Here is a 15,147-nt window from a genome sequence, read left to right as displayed (position 1 = left end):
TGAGCTACTGAATTAATATGGCAATCTGCCCGAAACTATAAATTTTAGCTTTAAAACTATTCCAAATTAAAACTTCTGCATTGCAATACTTTGAAAGGAAGCAAAAAATAAATCGAATTCTAGTGCAGTATTATTGTTTATACTTACTACTCATTTTCGCTGGTTTATTTTCGTTTTTCGACGATATTTTTTCATGTGCTTGAGTTGATTTGTTTATTCGCGCATTAACATCTGTTGGTAAAATGCGACTTTAATATAATATCATAAAACCGCACCATTCTAGCAGACACGCTTGGTGTAAACTACTGGGAATCACATAGGCGTTTGCTGGAAGATTAATCTTGCCAGCGATCGTATAACGATTTTAAAGTACTGATTGCGCTGAGAATGCCTCTTAGAGCAAAAAGTTTTACAAAAGTTGTGCAATTAAAATGCAGTAAAACTTTATAAGGATGATGTCAATGTAAGTGCAAGCAGCGACAAGCAAAGCGAGAAGACGGCAGAGTGACAGCTTTGCGGGAAGCGAGCTTATTGCTCTGTTCGATCTGAGCGAGTTGAAACGAGAAAGTGGATTGCGAACAGTATATGTACACATGTATGTATAAGCAATGTAATATTATTTTTTATTCCCACTTCTCATAGGGTATTACTTTGTATCTGCAGGAAATGTAATGCGTCATGGGCGCCTGTCCGTCTGTATGAACCCTTAGATCTCAGAGACCATTTGAGTTAGATATTTGTATACCCGCTACCCATAGGGTAGAAGGGTATTATAACTTTGTGCCGGCAGGAAATGTATGTAACAGGTAGAACGAGGCATCTCCGACCCTATAAAGTATATATATTCTTGATCAGCGTCAACAGCCGAGACGATATAGCCATGTCCGTCTGTCCGTCTGTGTGTCTGTCCGTATGAACACCTAGATCTCAGAGACTATAAGAGATAGAGCTATAATTTTTTTTCGACAGCATTTGTTATGTTTGCACGCAGATCAAGTTTGTTTCAAATTTTTGCCACGCCCACTTCCGCCCCCGTAAATCAAAAAAATCGAATAACAAGCGTAAATTTAAAGCTAGAGTTGCGAATTTTAGTATATACAATAATTACTATAGTAGTTATGATTCCTGAAAATTTAGTTGCGATCAGATAAAAATTGTGGAAGTTATTAAAGAAATACTTTTGTATGAGCAAAAACGCCTACTTACTAGGGCTCTTAGTTGCTTTGGCCGACAATCTGGTACATTGTGCCGTCTATGGTGTATTTTGAATGGTGTGCTGTATCGATATACCAAACATACCATTTGGTATATTTTTAGTATTTTTTTAGTATTTTCGGTATATTTTGAAAATAATACCAATATTTTGCCCTTATTAAAATGGGTAGTGGTATCTCACAGTCGAGCACACTCGACTGTAACTTTCTTACTTGTTTTCAACAGCAATTGTTATTTTTGCACGCAGATCAAGTTTATTTCAAATTTTTGCCACACCCACTTGCGCCCTCTTAAATCAAAAATACGATTCGAGGAAGAGTCATTAAAGTTAGTTACGATTTACATACGAATGTATGTAACTATGGTTTTATGACTGCTAATTTGGTTCCGATCAGATTAAAATTGTAAAAGTTAATTGGGAAATAATTGTATATGGCAGAAAACTTAGTTGCCATGGTTTAGAATCTGATATATTGTTACTGTTTTATATTTTTAATTTACTAGAATATTTATACACCAAATATTATTTTGGTACAGCTACCCATAGGATAGAAGAGTATTATAACTTTGTGGGAGAGACGATTTAGCCATGTCCGCCTGTCTGTTTGTCCGTATGAACACCTAGATCTCAGAGACTATAAGAGATAGAGCTATAATTTCGACAGCATTTGTTGTGTTTGCACGCAGATCAGGTTTGTTTCAATTGTTTGCCCCGGTTCGTTGCGATCAAATAAAAATTGTCGAAGTTATTAAAGAAATACTTTTGCATGGGAAAAAACGCCCACTTACTAAGGGTCGTAGTTGCTTTGGCTGACACAATCTGGTACATTTTGCACTCTATAGTATATAATGAGTATAGTACCATATCAATATACCAAATATAAATTTCACTATATTTTTTTATATTCTGTTTAGATTTTCTACACAACCTTAGAAACTTGATTTACCATTAAAGGGGATTTGAAGCCAGAATTTTATTTTAATATTAAATTTCAGCATCTTTGTTCTTACTGTTTGGGCTGTGCATTACTAAATATAGTAATGGCTGATGACCCAAGCCTAGCATGTTAAAAATAAATTCAAATTACAATATTAGCACAAATACTGCTTGAGTTAATCAAGCGTTAAATATAATATCAAATATCATTTAAAAATCATACCATATACAATTTGTAAGGCTCATTATAATTTCCCCAACACAGTGACATAACCTTACAACATGTTTTTGTTGGGCCAAATTTAAAACGACTTCTCAATACAATTTTCGGTGCAAAAATTATGGGCTTTGTAAATTATTATTTTTAGAGCTGTTTAAAAAAATTACAAAAAAAATGTTTGATTCTTTAAATATTTGTAATTGCTTATGAATTATACATAATATATACTAATATATACTATTATAGCGCATTTAATATATACTTATAAGCAATTTTTATTTGTGCACATTCAAATTTTGGATCCTAGTTAACATTACATAAAATTTTACTTAGTTTTCGAACACATTGAATATGCTTTGAGTTCTAAAACTAGACTTAATGAAAATCCCATTGTAGAGACCGGCATCAGATAGTGACTTTATTTAAAATAAATGATTTATTGTGTTCAGTCTTTCGTATAACAAGATGAACAATGTGTAAATCTGTAAATATAAAAGTAGTACTTTAATATTTAAACAAAAATATATATATTTCTGACATACCTTAACATTTTTTCCAAGTCGGTTGATGTATTTAACAGAATTCGCTAGAATCATTATTTGAAAGCGAAAGAAAGGTTGTTTTATGAATTTGAGTTTGCAATGGGTCCATTTTCTAGCTTCAGAAGTGTGTTCTCTTCGGGGTTATCGTTCAAGTCCTATATTTTTAAAATATTATTAGTAAACATATGAATAACATTATTACGGTTAAAAATATGAAGGGAGAGAGCGGATAAAACAGAACAGAACAAAACTGGTTTCAAAATACATGTAAATTTGTCAAAATTTTACCTTACACACATACATAGTCCGTTTATAAAAAGTTCCTTATTGGTAATTTGAATTGTTCAAATGAAAAATCTGTTTAATATTACGGATGTGTTCATCCCTAATACTATACAAGTATTCTTTGGTTTTATTTAATTCTAAACGCAGATTTCATCATTCAAAAAAATTGTAAAATACAAATAATTTTCATAAATGTACAACATGTTGACTTTTCACATGTGTTTCTGTTATTTTAACACCGAGAATAAATTGACTTGTATGGCTATCATTATACTACTACTGGTAGCATGAACCATATGAGAACTTCAGGAACACATGCTCGGTACGTATGGACTTACGCTTATGATGGTTATAATAAGCGTAATATATGTATGTATTTTTGTAGGTAAGTTTTCAAATAGGCTAACTAGTACATAGATAATCGTACAATCGATTTAAAAGTGTACTTATACTTATATGTTATGTATTTATGTAACTACATTAGAAACATGTCACAGAAATATTTAATCAATGATTATACAATTTAATTATGTAACTAGACTTTTGCACAATATTGGGATACATATTTATTTAATTTTGTTGCTTTTATTTTAACACTAACACTAAAGGCCAAAACAATCATATTATTGACCCATCTTTACAAAGATCTACAGAACATAACGTAGGTCTAGATATTTCTTTAAACGTATTGTATAGAAAAATAAATTGATGCAAATATTCTATGGAAATCCCTGTACATAACCAAAAGGCTTTAAAAGATCCAATTCTAAATAATTTCCTATATTTATTTATTTAATGAATAACGAGTAAGAAACGATTAGTAATACGATTATTTATAAAATGGTAGATTTTTCATAAAGGAAAAAATGTATAAGGCTCTACTCTACCACTATATCAGAAGAAAGCAAATAGAAATTGCGTCACAATTTTTTAAACACTATTCATAAACAAATAGTTTTTAAATATTCTTTTTTTGTCAGCAATTGATAAATGTTATAAGACAACTTTTATGTGACGTAAAACAGCTGCTTATTTGGGAATGTTTAAAAATTTCTAAATTAAATGAGCAATTTGCTGGAAAATTTATAATATACTACAAGATTAACAAATTATCTACAAGATCCCCAAATCACAGGTTTGCTTATATTAATAACAATATCTCATGAAGTTTAACGCATTTTGACATTCAATTATTCGCTAAAGTAAATCCCTTACAACAGTACATTTTGATATTAGCTCATCATCAATCTAAATATGTAATATATACAAATAAAATTTGTAAAACAAAAAAATGGAAATATATACATATATATGAATGAGGTACATTTTAAAATTATCTTAGATCACTAGAAATTGTCTGTGTGTATGTATGTACACTATATATAGTATATTCACGTGTACATATGTGTGTGCAATTAAAAATAAAACAATTTCTATTATACACTATAAGACCAATATAAATACGATAGCTGCAGTTATCACTTTAAAATCCATCTCATCAATTTGATGAAGTAGTCCTGCAATTTTACAATTACAAAACATTGATTGTTGTAAATTGATTGAGATTACTTGAATTATTAATATAACGAATATAAACTACAACATGTATACACATAAAAAATAAAAAAAAGATTTTTAATAATTAAATAAGCTTGGATTCTATCTATGTAGGCATCATAGGATGATACAGGGGACTCATCTATTTTCAATTCAATATGGGCAATGAAATTGTGTATACTAATATACACTAATAAATTTAAAAACTTTTAATAAACCATTTTTATAGCCGCTACCCATAGAAGATATTATAACTTAGTAAAATGCTTGTGATTTGCAGAGGGAGGCATCTTCGACCCAATAAAGTATGTATACACATACATATATTATTGATCAGAGTTAACAGCCGAGGCAATATTGCCAAGTCCGTCTGTCTGTCCGTCCGTATAAAGCCCTAGATCTCGGCGACTATATGAGATAGAGCTATAATTTCCTTTCGCCAGCACTTTTAAGTTTTGCATGCACACATTTCAAGATTGTTTTAAATTTGATAAAATCGATATTCTATTTATGTATAAGTTTCTAAATACATACATATATATCTTTTAAGTACTTTTTTATATATATTTAAAGAATAATACTGGCATTATTATTTTTATTGAAAATGAGTAGCGGTAGCTTTCTTGTTTGATATTAAAATCGGGTGCGGATGCTCTGATTTAATCAATCTATGAAAAATATAATAGTTTACAAACAAATTATGAAAAATATAATAGTTTTTAAACAAATTACTACCATGAAAAAGTAACCCAGACCACAACATCTTTGCTTTTTCAAAAGTATGATTTATTGCTTTCCCAATTAAGAACTTAAAATACTTAGTTATTATATATTTTACACATATATAAATAAGTATCTGCACCTAACGCTACTTATAAACATAAGAAACATTACAGCAATATAAGTCAACTACACTTGAAGTGTACTGGTTAGTATTTAGTTTAGTTTACGTGATTAAATACTTTTGCCAATCGAAAACTGTGAAGAAGTTAACTGCCATAAATTACACTTGTATTTTGACTAGCCGATGCCCTGTGCCCTTCTTTTGGTTAAGAATACTTTGTTTTGACGGATGGGCAATTTAACATTTTATCCAATAGGTACAGGGCATTATTATAATAAACATATAATTTGGCTTAATTTTTCAAAAAAATAAAAATTTGCATTTACTTATAGTTAAGACAAAACTATTCAGTTTTAACGCTGTTTTGCAACCAACTAGTACTAGTCGCAACCGCATTGTACAAACAAAACCTATTTTGGTTTACTTAAGTACAATATACGGGTAGTACTTATTTATAAGAATTAACGTTCCAATTTGTATTTAAATTTGCTACATACATTAATGTCAGTATTACAATAAATAATTGATATTATTGTTATTCTACCTAAAAGTACTCGTATGTAGGTTTGCAGTGTTCATTTTGAGCCTACGAAGTTTATCTATGGGGTCAACAGATAGAACTTACGACAATAAAGAGCACGACAGCGCCAATAAAATGATTGTATAGCTCGCCAACAGCCCTCAAATTTAATAATAAAGTTAAGAATGTAAATTATTCGGAGAAAAAGTTTGTTTTTTGTTGTTATTATTCAGCTGATAATATAAATGGACGTGTATATGATTGCCCCAGCTGGTATTAAATCTCATTGGTGTGGGAGATGAATTGTAGTATAGTTGTCATCGACATTTATATTGAAGCTTACCTTTTGGCAGGTGGCACTGGAACCTGTAAATGGTATTTGGCTTGGCAATAATCGCGAAGAAGTGCTATCCCTTCGGTACGGTTATTTGCATAGCGTGATTCCCAGGCATCTAACAATCGATTGTAATAACGAGGAGTGTCGTTGTATTTTAGATATTTGTGGGTATGATCTGTGGGAAATATGCGCTCAAGAGGAGCGCATCGTGCCAGCTCATCCTCAGCCACAATAAGACAGCGCACATCGTCAGGTGTTAGATTTTGCAGAATTGCATTAACATACTTAAATGGTAAAAAAATAAATAAATATTAATAACAATATATATTAGGAATATGCCATTAACTAACATCTTCGCGGTTTTCCATTGTTTTACGTGTAAAATTATTATGTTTGACCTTCTCATCGCGCGATAAATAATTTATATATAGACGTTTATCATAGCACATTTGTGTTCCAGGTGGAAATGAAAACTCGGCGGCAAGCTCCTTTTGTTTTTCCTGAGTCAGTTTTGGTGGTATCTAAGAAAAAAGATAAAATAATATATGACTAAATCTTTTCGTTACATATGAAGAAAATAACTGACGTTATACAAAGCTGTGTTAAGAACGCCCTGAACCAGGGGTGCCTTAACATGAGCATCAAGCGGCAGTTCTGAGTGCAAGCTGGGTGAAATGTTGACCTCCAATAACCATGGTACAAGATCCGAGTCTAAGATCACATCAAATCCAAATAATTCAAAACAACTGTATTTGGACTCCACGTTTGCTCGTATCATGCTATTTATGCCATTTTCACCAGCTAAAATTGTGCGTAACACTAGACTCCTTAGCGCCTCCCAGAGGCCGTCTGTGCGGACTCCACGATTGGCCAACTAATTCCATAGCGACTTAATTGTCCACTTGTGACCATGACAAGCATTAATATCCTTAACATCGATCGTTCAATGTATCAATCTTGGCGCTATATTTCACTGTAGAATATAACTCAACATAAAATATATTATATTTCTTAAACGCATAATTCACATAACTGACGCGAATCTTGCCAAACCATTGTGATACATGAAGACTCTCAAGGGATTTACAGATGTTACAAGTACGTATAGACGTAAGTCGAATTTGCTTCCATTTATTAGCAAAGGACGTTCGATATATCTATAAAATTGAATTGAATGATCAATCAGCTGTCACTGAAAAAAAAAACTACAATGCAATGCAAATAAGCGGCAATAAAAATATCAAATTAATCTTTATTATACATTTCAAGTATTCGGTATGTACGATACGATTTAAATATTAAAACATTCATAATGGATAGTCAATTTTTTACAAGAAAAACAGTTGGTTCTCCAAACTCGAAGATGGTGCACGGTGAATACTCTCAGCTATCAAAAATGCTAGCTTATGAGCATATTGACAAACTGCAGGGACTCGGCAAGTTCCAGACCAATTGTAGTACATATGTGTCATTTTGTACGTGAGTATTTGTATCTTATCAGCATTCAGACCCATGCTGTCGTGCAAAACATTGTAGTTCGTTGGAGAAACAGTACCTTGTTTTATGGCCTGCGAAACCAAATAGAAATCATAACGCTCGGGCAAAGTGATAACATCATCGACTATTGTTCCAGGTTCGGGATTGCGCTTATTCACAAAGTACCGTGTGTTAATTCTTTTTGTTACAACAATAAATGCCAAATTGCAACCTTTCTCTTTTCCCGCCGATTTGTAGATCTCGTCCAGTCGAGTTTTGAGGAATTTCACCTCAATATTGAATACTTGATTTAGCTGACCATCACCTACACCGTCGCGGAAAAAGAGAATGCGGTCGGGCAAACTCCCATGATGCTCACGATATGCCTTTAGTGCACATGTCATATTCATTAATATTTGATTAGACAGTTCCTGACCCTTCATATGTTCAGTAACTGAAGAGAAATAACGTGTGGAGGACTTCATATCCATAGTAGCTACAAAAGCACCATATGACTTGTTTTTGTTCTTGGACGAGTGGCATACATCAAATCCAACGGTCATCAATCCATTTATAGGAAGCTCTATCATCCATGGAGCACCCATTAGTTTGGCATTCATTTGAATTACAACTTTGGTTGCAATCGACATTAGACCGCTTGATCTATCCGGGCGGGGTGCAATTGTTTTAAGTGTTACTACTTGAGAGGGTACTGGACGATCAACACACGTTCGTTTCTTAATGCAACTATATCTGCAAACACAAAATACCACGGTAATTTAAATGTATCAGCAATTCTTACAAGAAAAGCAATTCGTGAACAATTATTCAAACTTACTTCTCTTCGTTAGGAGACTTTATAACAATCATTATAATTTGTGGATCTTTAGCGGCAGCATTATCGATCGCTTGCGAATAAGTCCCATTGCGATCATCCGAAATTTCTTCACTGTAAGAGTAAAAATAATACAATATAAGGATAAATACACGAGTAACAAATTAGAACATACTATCTGGGTTCGCTCATACGAAGTTTCATGCCTCCAGATGCCTGCATACACAGCTTCACAAACTGTTGTACTTCATGCTTTGACCGACTTGGTGTTATGACATACCAACGTTTTATGTCTACGTTTGTAAACATAGCGTCTTTACGACATTCGTATGTCCAATCAGCGCGGGCATCGCATAAAAAGCGCCTTTGACCTCCAAATACAATCTTCTGTGGCGGCAGAACTCGAGCACGTATCTCAACAAGAGCAGAATCCAATTCAACATTCCACGACTTCAACATATTAACACTACTTTCCGATTTCTGCAGACGCTGATTAAATGCACGCAACCTATCAATTCGACGATCGGGAGCAATTCTAGTATGCTCGCCCATTGCCTTCATTAATTGGAAGTCAGATCGCATACCGTCAGTTAAACCAGTAGCTCGAGCCAATTCAGGAATTAACATTATCAATTGATCAGCACCTCCACGAATATTTTTCTCACTTGGACGAGACACTACGAGTGGTTGCTTATGGTCTCGAATTATTATGTTGTAGCGCTTTGTAATTATAGAATCAAAAAGTTTTAAATTCTTACACTCTTATATTTGTAATCTTTCAACTTACTTTCTTATAATATTCAACATACGATATTTCTCCATCCTTGGTACTGAATTTAGACATCGGGGATGACTCAAAAGCGACATCATCTACTCTATATGTTTTATTATTGTATTCTGTTAATACAATCATCCCTACAAATGAAATAAATTTAGTTTAGCGTGATATTTTTGATTACAAATAATAGCATCTTACCTATCACTTCACGTTTAAATGCGCCCTGAAAGTCGTCATGTTCTCGAATGTTTTTCGACAAAATTTGATACAAAGTATCCGTTCTCATGACTTTGTGAGCGATTTCAGTGCATAAGAGAAAATCCGATTCATGTTGACGAATTGAAGTTATATACCCCGGCCATAATTCCATTCGATGCTTACTATCCAATACAATCTACAAAATTGCATACCATATTAAAAAATATATAAAAAAATTACATTTTATTGCTTACCTTGGCTTGCGGGTCGAAATAATTGCGAGACACTATTTGAAGTTGCAGGCCTTCCATAGCACGACGCAAAATCAAGTTAAGAACTTGTAACTGCTGAGGATCCATTGCCTCAACAATACCTACACTCCTTATTTTAATGCTTATATTCTCTCCTGAACGACTCTTTGTCAAGAGATCCAAAACATATGGACTATTAGGTGTGTCCTTGAACTTGGTGGTGCAGAACAACACTGATCCATCAAAAATATATCCGCCTAATATATTACTGTGCTCTCTCAATAAGCCCTGACGTAGGAATGTATTATCAACATCGGGCGAGAAATCAACACGGTACTGATAAAGCGACCAATTGGGACACTTAAGAAATTTGAAGTAATTTGTTTGAACAGTGATTGGTTTGCCTGTAGTACCCATTTTAGTAAGCAGACCACTGGGACGAGATCGCACAATTTCGGTAATTAATCGTCGTCCACGCACCGATCCACGAGGGTCACCTACTTATTGAAAATATTGATTATTAATTCCTTGGATTACAATTTTTATAATTATATGTTAATTTACCCTCAGCAGCCCCAGTATCGCCTAGAGTAGCTGGGTTACATATGGGCCGCCTAGCCTCAGCTTGCTGCGGTACTGGTGCATGACCCTGAAAAAAAATAATTTAGATGATAATAGTCAGTCTTACATGTTATGTATTATTCTTTGAAAATTATAAGAATGCATGATAATCCAATAGTTTATAGTCATATTTAGTGAAAAATATTCCACCGTTGAACAGACAGAGTCGCACTCAACGGAGTGCCTATTCTTAAGAATGCATTTTGTAATCTCATGACGTTTTTTGTAAAAATTAAGAAACTAACTTATTATTTGATATACTATTTATTGCACTACAGACATACAGTGACATACTAAAGTATTAGAACACTAAATTTAAACTGTTACTCCGCAGTACTTGTGCAGTAATCGCGAAACTTACTTTTATATTTTTTTTTTTATTTATTTTATTATTTTAGTCGGTGAAATAAATACAGTAGAAACTCTAAATAAACTAAATATAACAAAAATTATTCATCTAATATTGACAATGATGGATTTGAATTACACGATCAGCACAAAAGTGAGCACATCTAGCATCACACAAAAATTTGTAAGGCTGAGCACAATTTCTCAAATACAGTCACATAACGTCCCACACTCACAATGGATGCACAGAAACATATATGTATGTGTGTATAACAGAAGTCTCATATTTAAGACTAATCATAAAACAGCTTATTTAGACAATTTTCTCGGCACAAGCCGCTTTGTGAATACTATGTTTGTAAATCTATTTACATATTTATTTAAACAACTTCTTCAATAAAATGACTCAAAGCGTAAAACACTTTTTTTTAATGTTTTTCAATTTTAATAAGTATGTAAGTATATATTAGAACTCATTTAAAATGTAAAGTTTTACTTTTATGCTAATTCTTATTTGGATCCTCTTGAACTTTACATTAAATTGCGATTAGTTTTTGAATACACTGCACGAAGTAAACGGTTTCTGGTGTCTATCGTATTCAGTTCTTTCGTTGGTATGTAAATTTAAACATGCACATAAATACGTATGCATATATACTTCAGCATTACAATCTCAATGCTAATAATAATTACCATTTTCTACATATTAAAGAATTCTGTAGGTTTGTGGATAATTCATATTTAAGTACGTCCAAGCACATATACGCATGAAACCATTTCAATTTATTTTGTTTTGCACTAGCACCGTAATTCGCCGTTATTTTTCGTTATCTCTCAACTATACATTCATAAGTGCAAAAGTATACATGTATGTATGTACTTGCTTTGTACTTTTGGATTCATCATTCTATTTTCTTCACCTTAATACAATTAAAAAAAAAATGCCGTAGCGTTACAATTCGCCATTATTTTTCGTTCTTCATCTCTCCACTACACATTAATAAATTGTCCCATTTTCTTCATCTTCGTATCGAAGGAATAACAAACAAAACTCTGTATTTTAGTGTATGTGTGTAGGGACTAGTATGAGTTCATTCAATTATTTCAACACAAGTCAATTTAAATTTACTGATATTAAAATGTATGTATATTCAAAGTTATTTGAATAAATTAAATAAAAATAGAATGTACTGTATATGTATATTTACCAGTTGAGGAACTAGGCCCCTTGACAATTCTTCGTTAGGTTTTTTTCCCCGTCCTCGACCACGTGAATGTCCTGAATTAGCTGGTAAATTATTCATATTTTTTTTTCTTTTAAATCACAAAACTTCTTTACACCTCGAAAGATTACAACCAAATAGCTCCAATTAATCGTTACTTACGAATGTCACAACTTTGTATCGATAACATAGTGATGACATATTTTGCAAAGATAATTATGCCTACTGAGCTTCCGAAAAAATATTAATTTGGTAGTAGGGCTGATGGAAAATATGTTACAATAGATTTTATCGATTGTAATAATTTTTATGGGTCGTTTCCAAGATAATCACAAAAATCGAAATTATTTATGTACATGCGACACAAGCAAAAGTAGTTTTCATGACAAAGCATCTAAAAGCAGAGAAACCCAAAATATTATTTTAATCCGAAAAATTTTCCACTTTTATAGAATTTTCTGTTGTACAAAAGTTTTGCAGGGGAATAAATCTCCTAACAAAAGATTTCGTACAAAACTTTAAGGAAGGCGATATAGAGGAATATATCTCCTAAGAAAAGGTTCCGCTTTGTCTAACACGCTTTTACGAAACGATGCATGCAATATTTAAAATTTTTGTGACTTCATTTCAAAGCAGAAACTTCCGAGTGAATCTTTTTTGAACAAAGTACTTTTTTTTATTGTCATCTTATTTTTATTGTTATCTTATCATGTAAAAAAATTAAAATTGTTGGCAAGAAAACAACAAAAGTGAGGTCTTAAACGAATGAAAATGAGCTACTGAATTAATATGGCAATCTGCCCGAAACTATAAATTTTAGCTTTAAAACTATTCCAAATTAAAACTTCTGCATTGCAATACTTTGAAAGGAAGCAAAAAATAAATCGAATTCTAGTGCAGTATTATTGTTTATACTTACTACTCATTTTCGCTGGTTTATTTTCGTTTTTCGACGATATTTTTTCATGTGCTTGAGTTGATTTGTTTATTCGCGCATTAACATCTGTTGGTAAAATGCGACTTTAATATAATATCATAGAACCGCACCATTCTAGCAGACACGCTTGGTGTAAACTACTGGGAATCACATAGGCGTTTGCTGGAAGATTAATCTTGCCAGCGATCGTATAACGATTTTAAAGTACTGATTGCGCTGAGAATGCCTCTTAGAGCAAAAAAGTTTTACAAAAAGTTGTGCAATTAAAATGCAGTAAAACTTTATAAGGATGATGTCAATGTAAGTGCAAGCAGCGACAAGCAAAGCGAGAAGACGGCAGAGTGACAGCTTTGCGGGAAGCGAGCTTATTGCTCTGTTCGATCTGAGCGAGTTGAAACGAGAAAGTGGATTGCGAACAGTATATGTACACATGTATGTATAAGCAATGTAATATTATTTTTATTCCCACTTCTCATAGGGTATTACTTTGTATCTGCAGGAAATGTAATGCGTCATGGGCGCCTGTCCGTCTGTATGAACCCTTAGATCTCAGAGACCATTTGAGTTAGATATTTGTATACCCGCTACCCATAGGGTAGAAGGGTATTATAACTTTGTGCCGGCAGGAAATGTATGTAACAGGTAGAACGAGGCATCTCCGACCCTATAAAGTATATATATTCTTGATCAGCGTCAACAGCCGAGACGATATAGCCATGTCCGTCTGTCCGTCTGTGTGTCTGTCCGTATGAACACCTAGATCTCAGAGACTATAAGAGATAGAGCTATAATTTTTTCGACAGCATTTGTTATGTTTGCACGCAGATCAAGTTTGTTTCAAATTTTGCCACGCCCACTTCCGCCCCCGTAAATCAAAAATCGAATAACAAGCGTAAATTTAAAGCTAGAGTTGCGAATTTTAGTATATACAATAATTACTATAGTAGTTATGATTCCTGAAAATTTAGTTGCGATCAGATAAAAATTGTGGAAGTTATTAAAGAAATACTTTTGTATGAGCAAAAACGCCTACTTACTAGGGCTCTTAGTTGCTTTGGCCGACAATCTGGTACATTGTGCCGTCTATGGTGTATTTTGAATGGTGTGCTGTATCGATATACCAAACATACCATTTGGTATATTTTAGTATTTTTAGTATTTTCGGTATATTTTGAAAATAATACCAATATTTTGCCCTTATTAAAAATGGGTAGCGGGTATCTCACAGTCGAGCACACTCGACTGTAACTTTCTTACTTGTTTTCAACAGCAATTGTTATTTTTGCACGCAGATCAAGTTTATTTCAAATTTTTGCCACACCCACTTGCGCCCTCTTAAATCAAAAAATACGATTCGAGGAAGAGTCATTAAAGTTAGTTACGATTTACATACGAATGTATGTAACTATGGTTTTATGACTGCTAATTTGGTTCCGATCAGATTAAAATTGTAAAAGTTAATTGGGAAATAATTGTATATGGCAGAAAACTTAGTTGCCATGGTTTAGAATCTGATATATTGTTACTGTTTTATATTTTTAATTTACTAGAATATTTATACACCAAATATTATTTTGGTACAGCTACCCATAGGATAGAAGAGTATTATAACTTTGTGGGAGAGACGATTTAGCCATGTCCGCCTGTCTGTTTGTCCGTATGAACACCTAGATCTCAGAGACTATAAGAGATAGAGCTATAATTTCGACAGCATTTGTTGTGTTTGCACGCAGATCAGGTTTGTTTCAATTGTTTGCCCCGGTTCGTTGCGATCAAATAAAAATTGTCGAAGTTATTAAAGAAATACTTTTGCATGGGAAAAAACGCCCACTTACTAAGGGTCGTAGTTGCTTTGGCTGACACAATCTGGTACATTTTGCACTCTATAGTATATAATGAGTATAGTACCATATCAATATACCAAATATAAATTTCACTATATTTTTATACCCGCTACCCATAGGGTAGAAGGGTATTATAACTTTGTGCCGGCAGGAAATGTATGTAACAGGTAGAAGGAGGC

At 33.0% G+C, this 15,147-nt stretch overlaps 2 protein-coding genes across 3 annotated transcripts; both read right to left on the bottom strand.

Annotated features, from left to right (window-relative positions):
- Window positions 1-2,914: 2,914 nt before the first annotated feature.
- Window positions 2,915-7,335, bottom strand: LOC133840735 (tubulin polyglutamylase ttll-4-like). The gene is made up of 4 exons (XM_062272767.1): window positions 7,044-7,335; window positions 6,808-6,978; window positions 6,465-6,741; window positions 2,915-3,071 (listed from the first exon to the last, which is right to left on the bottom strand). The coding sequence occupies exons 1-4, from the start codon at window positions 7,233-7,235 to the stop codon at window positions 2,995-2,997; spliced, it is 717 nt and encodes a 238-aa protein (XP_062128751.1). The 5' UTR covers window positions 7,236-7,335; the 3' UTR covers window positions 2,915-2,994.
- Window positions 7,336-7,785: 450 nt separating this feature from the next.
- LOC133840727 (protein aubergine-like) lies at window positions 7,786-12,331 on the bottom strand. Of its 2 annotated transcripts, none has more exons than XM_062272744.1 (8): window positions 12,173-12,331; window positions 10,560-10,644; window positions 9,999-10,495; window positions 9,745-9,940; window positions 9,556-9,683; window positions 8,944-9,488; window positions 8,772-8,882; window positions 7,786-8,686 (listed from the first exon to the last, which is right to left on the bottom strand). In XM_062272744.1, the coding sequence occupies exons 1-8, from the start codon at window positions 12,266-12,268 to the stop codon at window positions 7,786-7,788; spliced, it is 2,559 nt and encodes an 852-aa protein (XP_062128728.1). In that variant the 5' UTR covers window positions 12,269-12,331. The 2 variants fall into 2 exon arrangements, with proteins under 2 accessions (XP_062128728.1, XP_062128738.1); XM_062272754.1 differs by having other exon boundaries at window positions 9,999-10,492.
- Window positions 12,332-15,147: the final 2,816 nt, after the last annotated feature.

This window comes from Drosophila sulfurigaster, chromosome 2L (genome assembly GCF_023558435.1).
Source record: "Drosophila sulfurigaster albostrigata strain 15112-1811.04 chromosome 2L, ASM2355843v2, whole genome shotgun sequence".
Classification (NCBI taxonomy): Eukaryota; Metazoa; Arthropoda; class Insecta; order Diptera; family Drosophilidae; genus Drosophila; species Drosophila sulfurigaster.
Note: the sequence above shows the minus strand (reverse complement) of the source record. Positions and strands in the feature narration are given on the sequence as shown.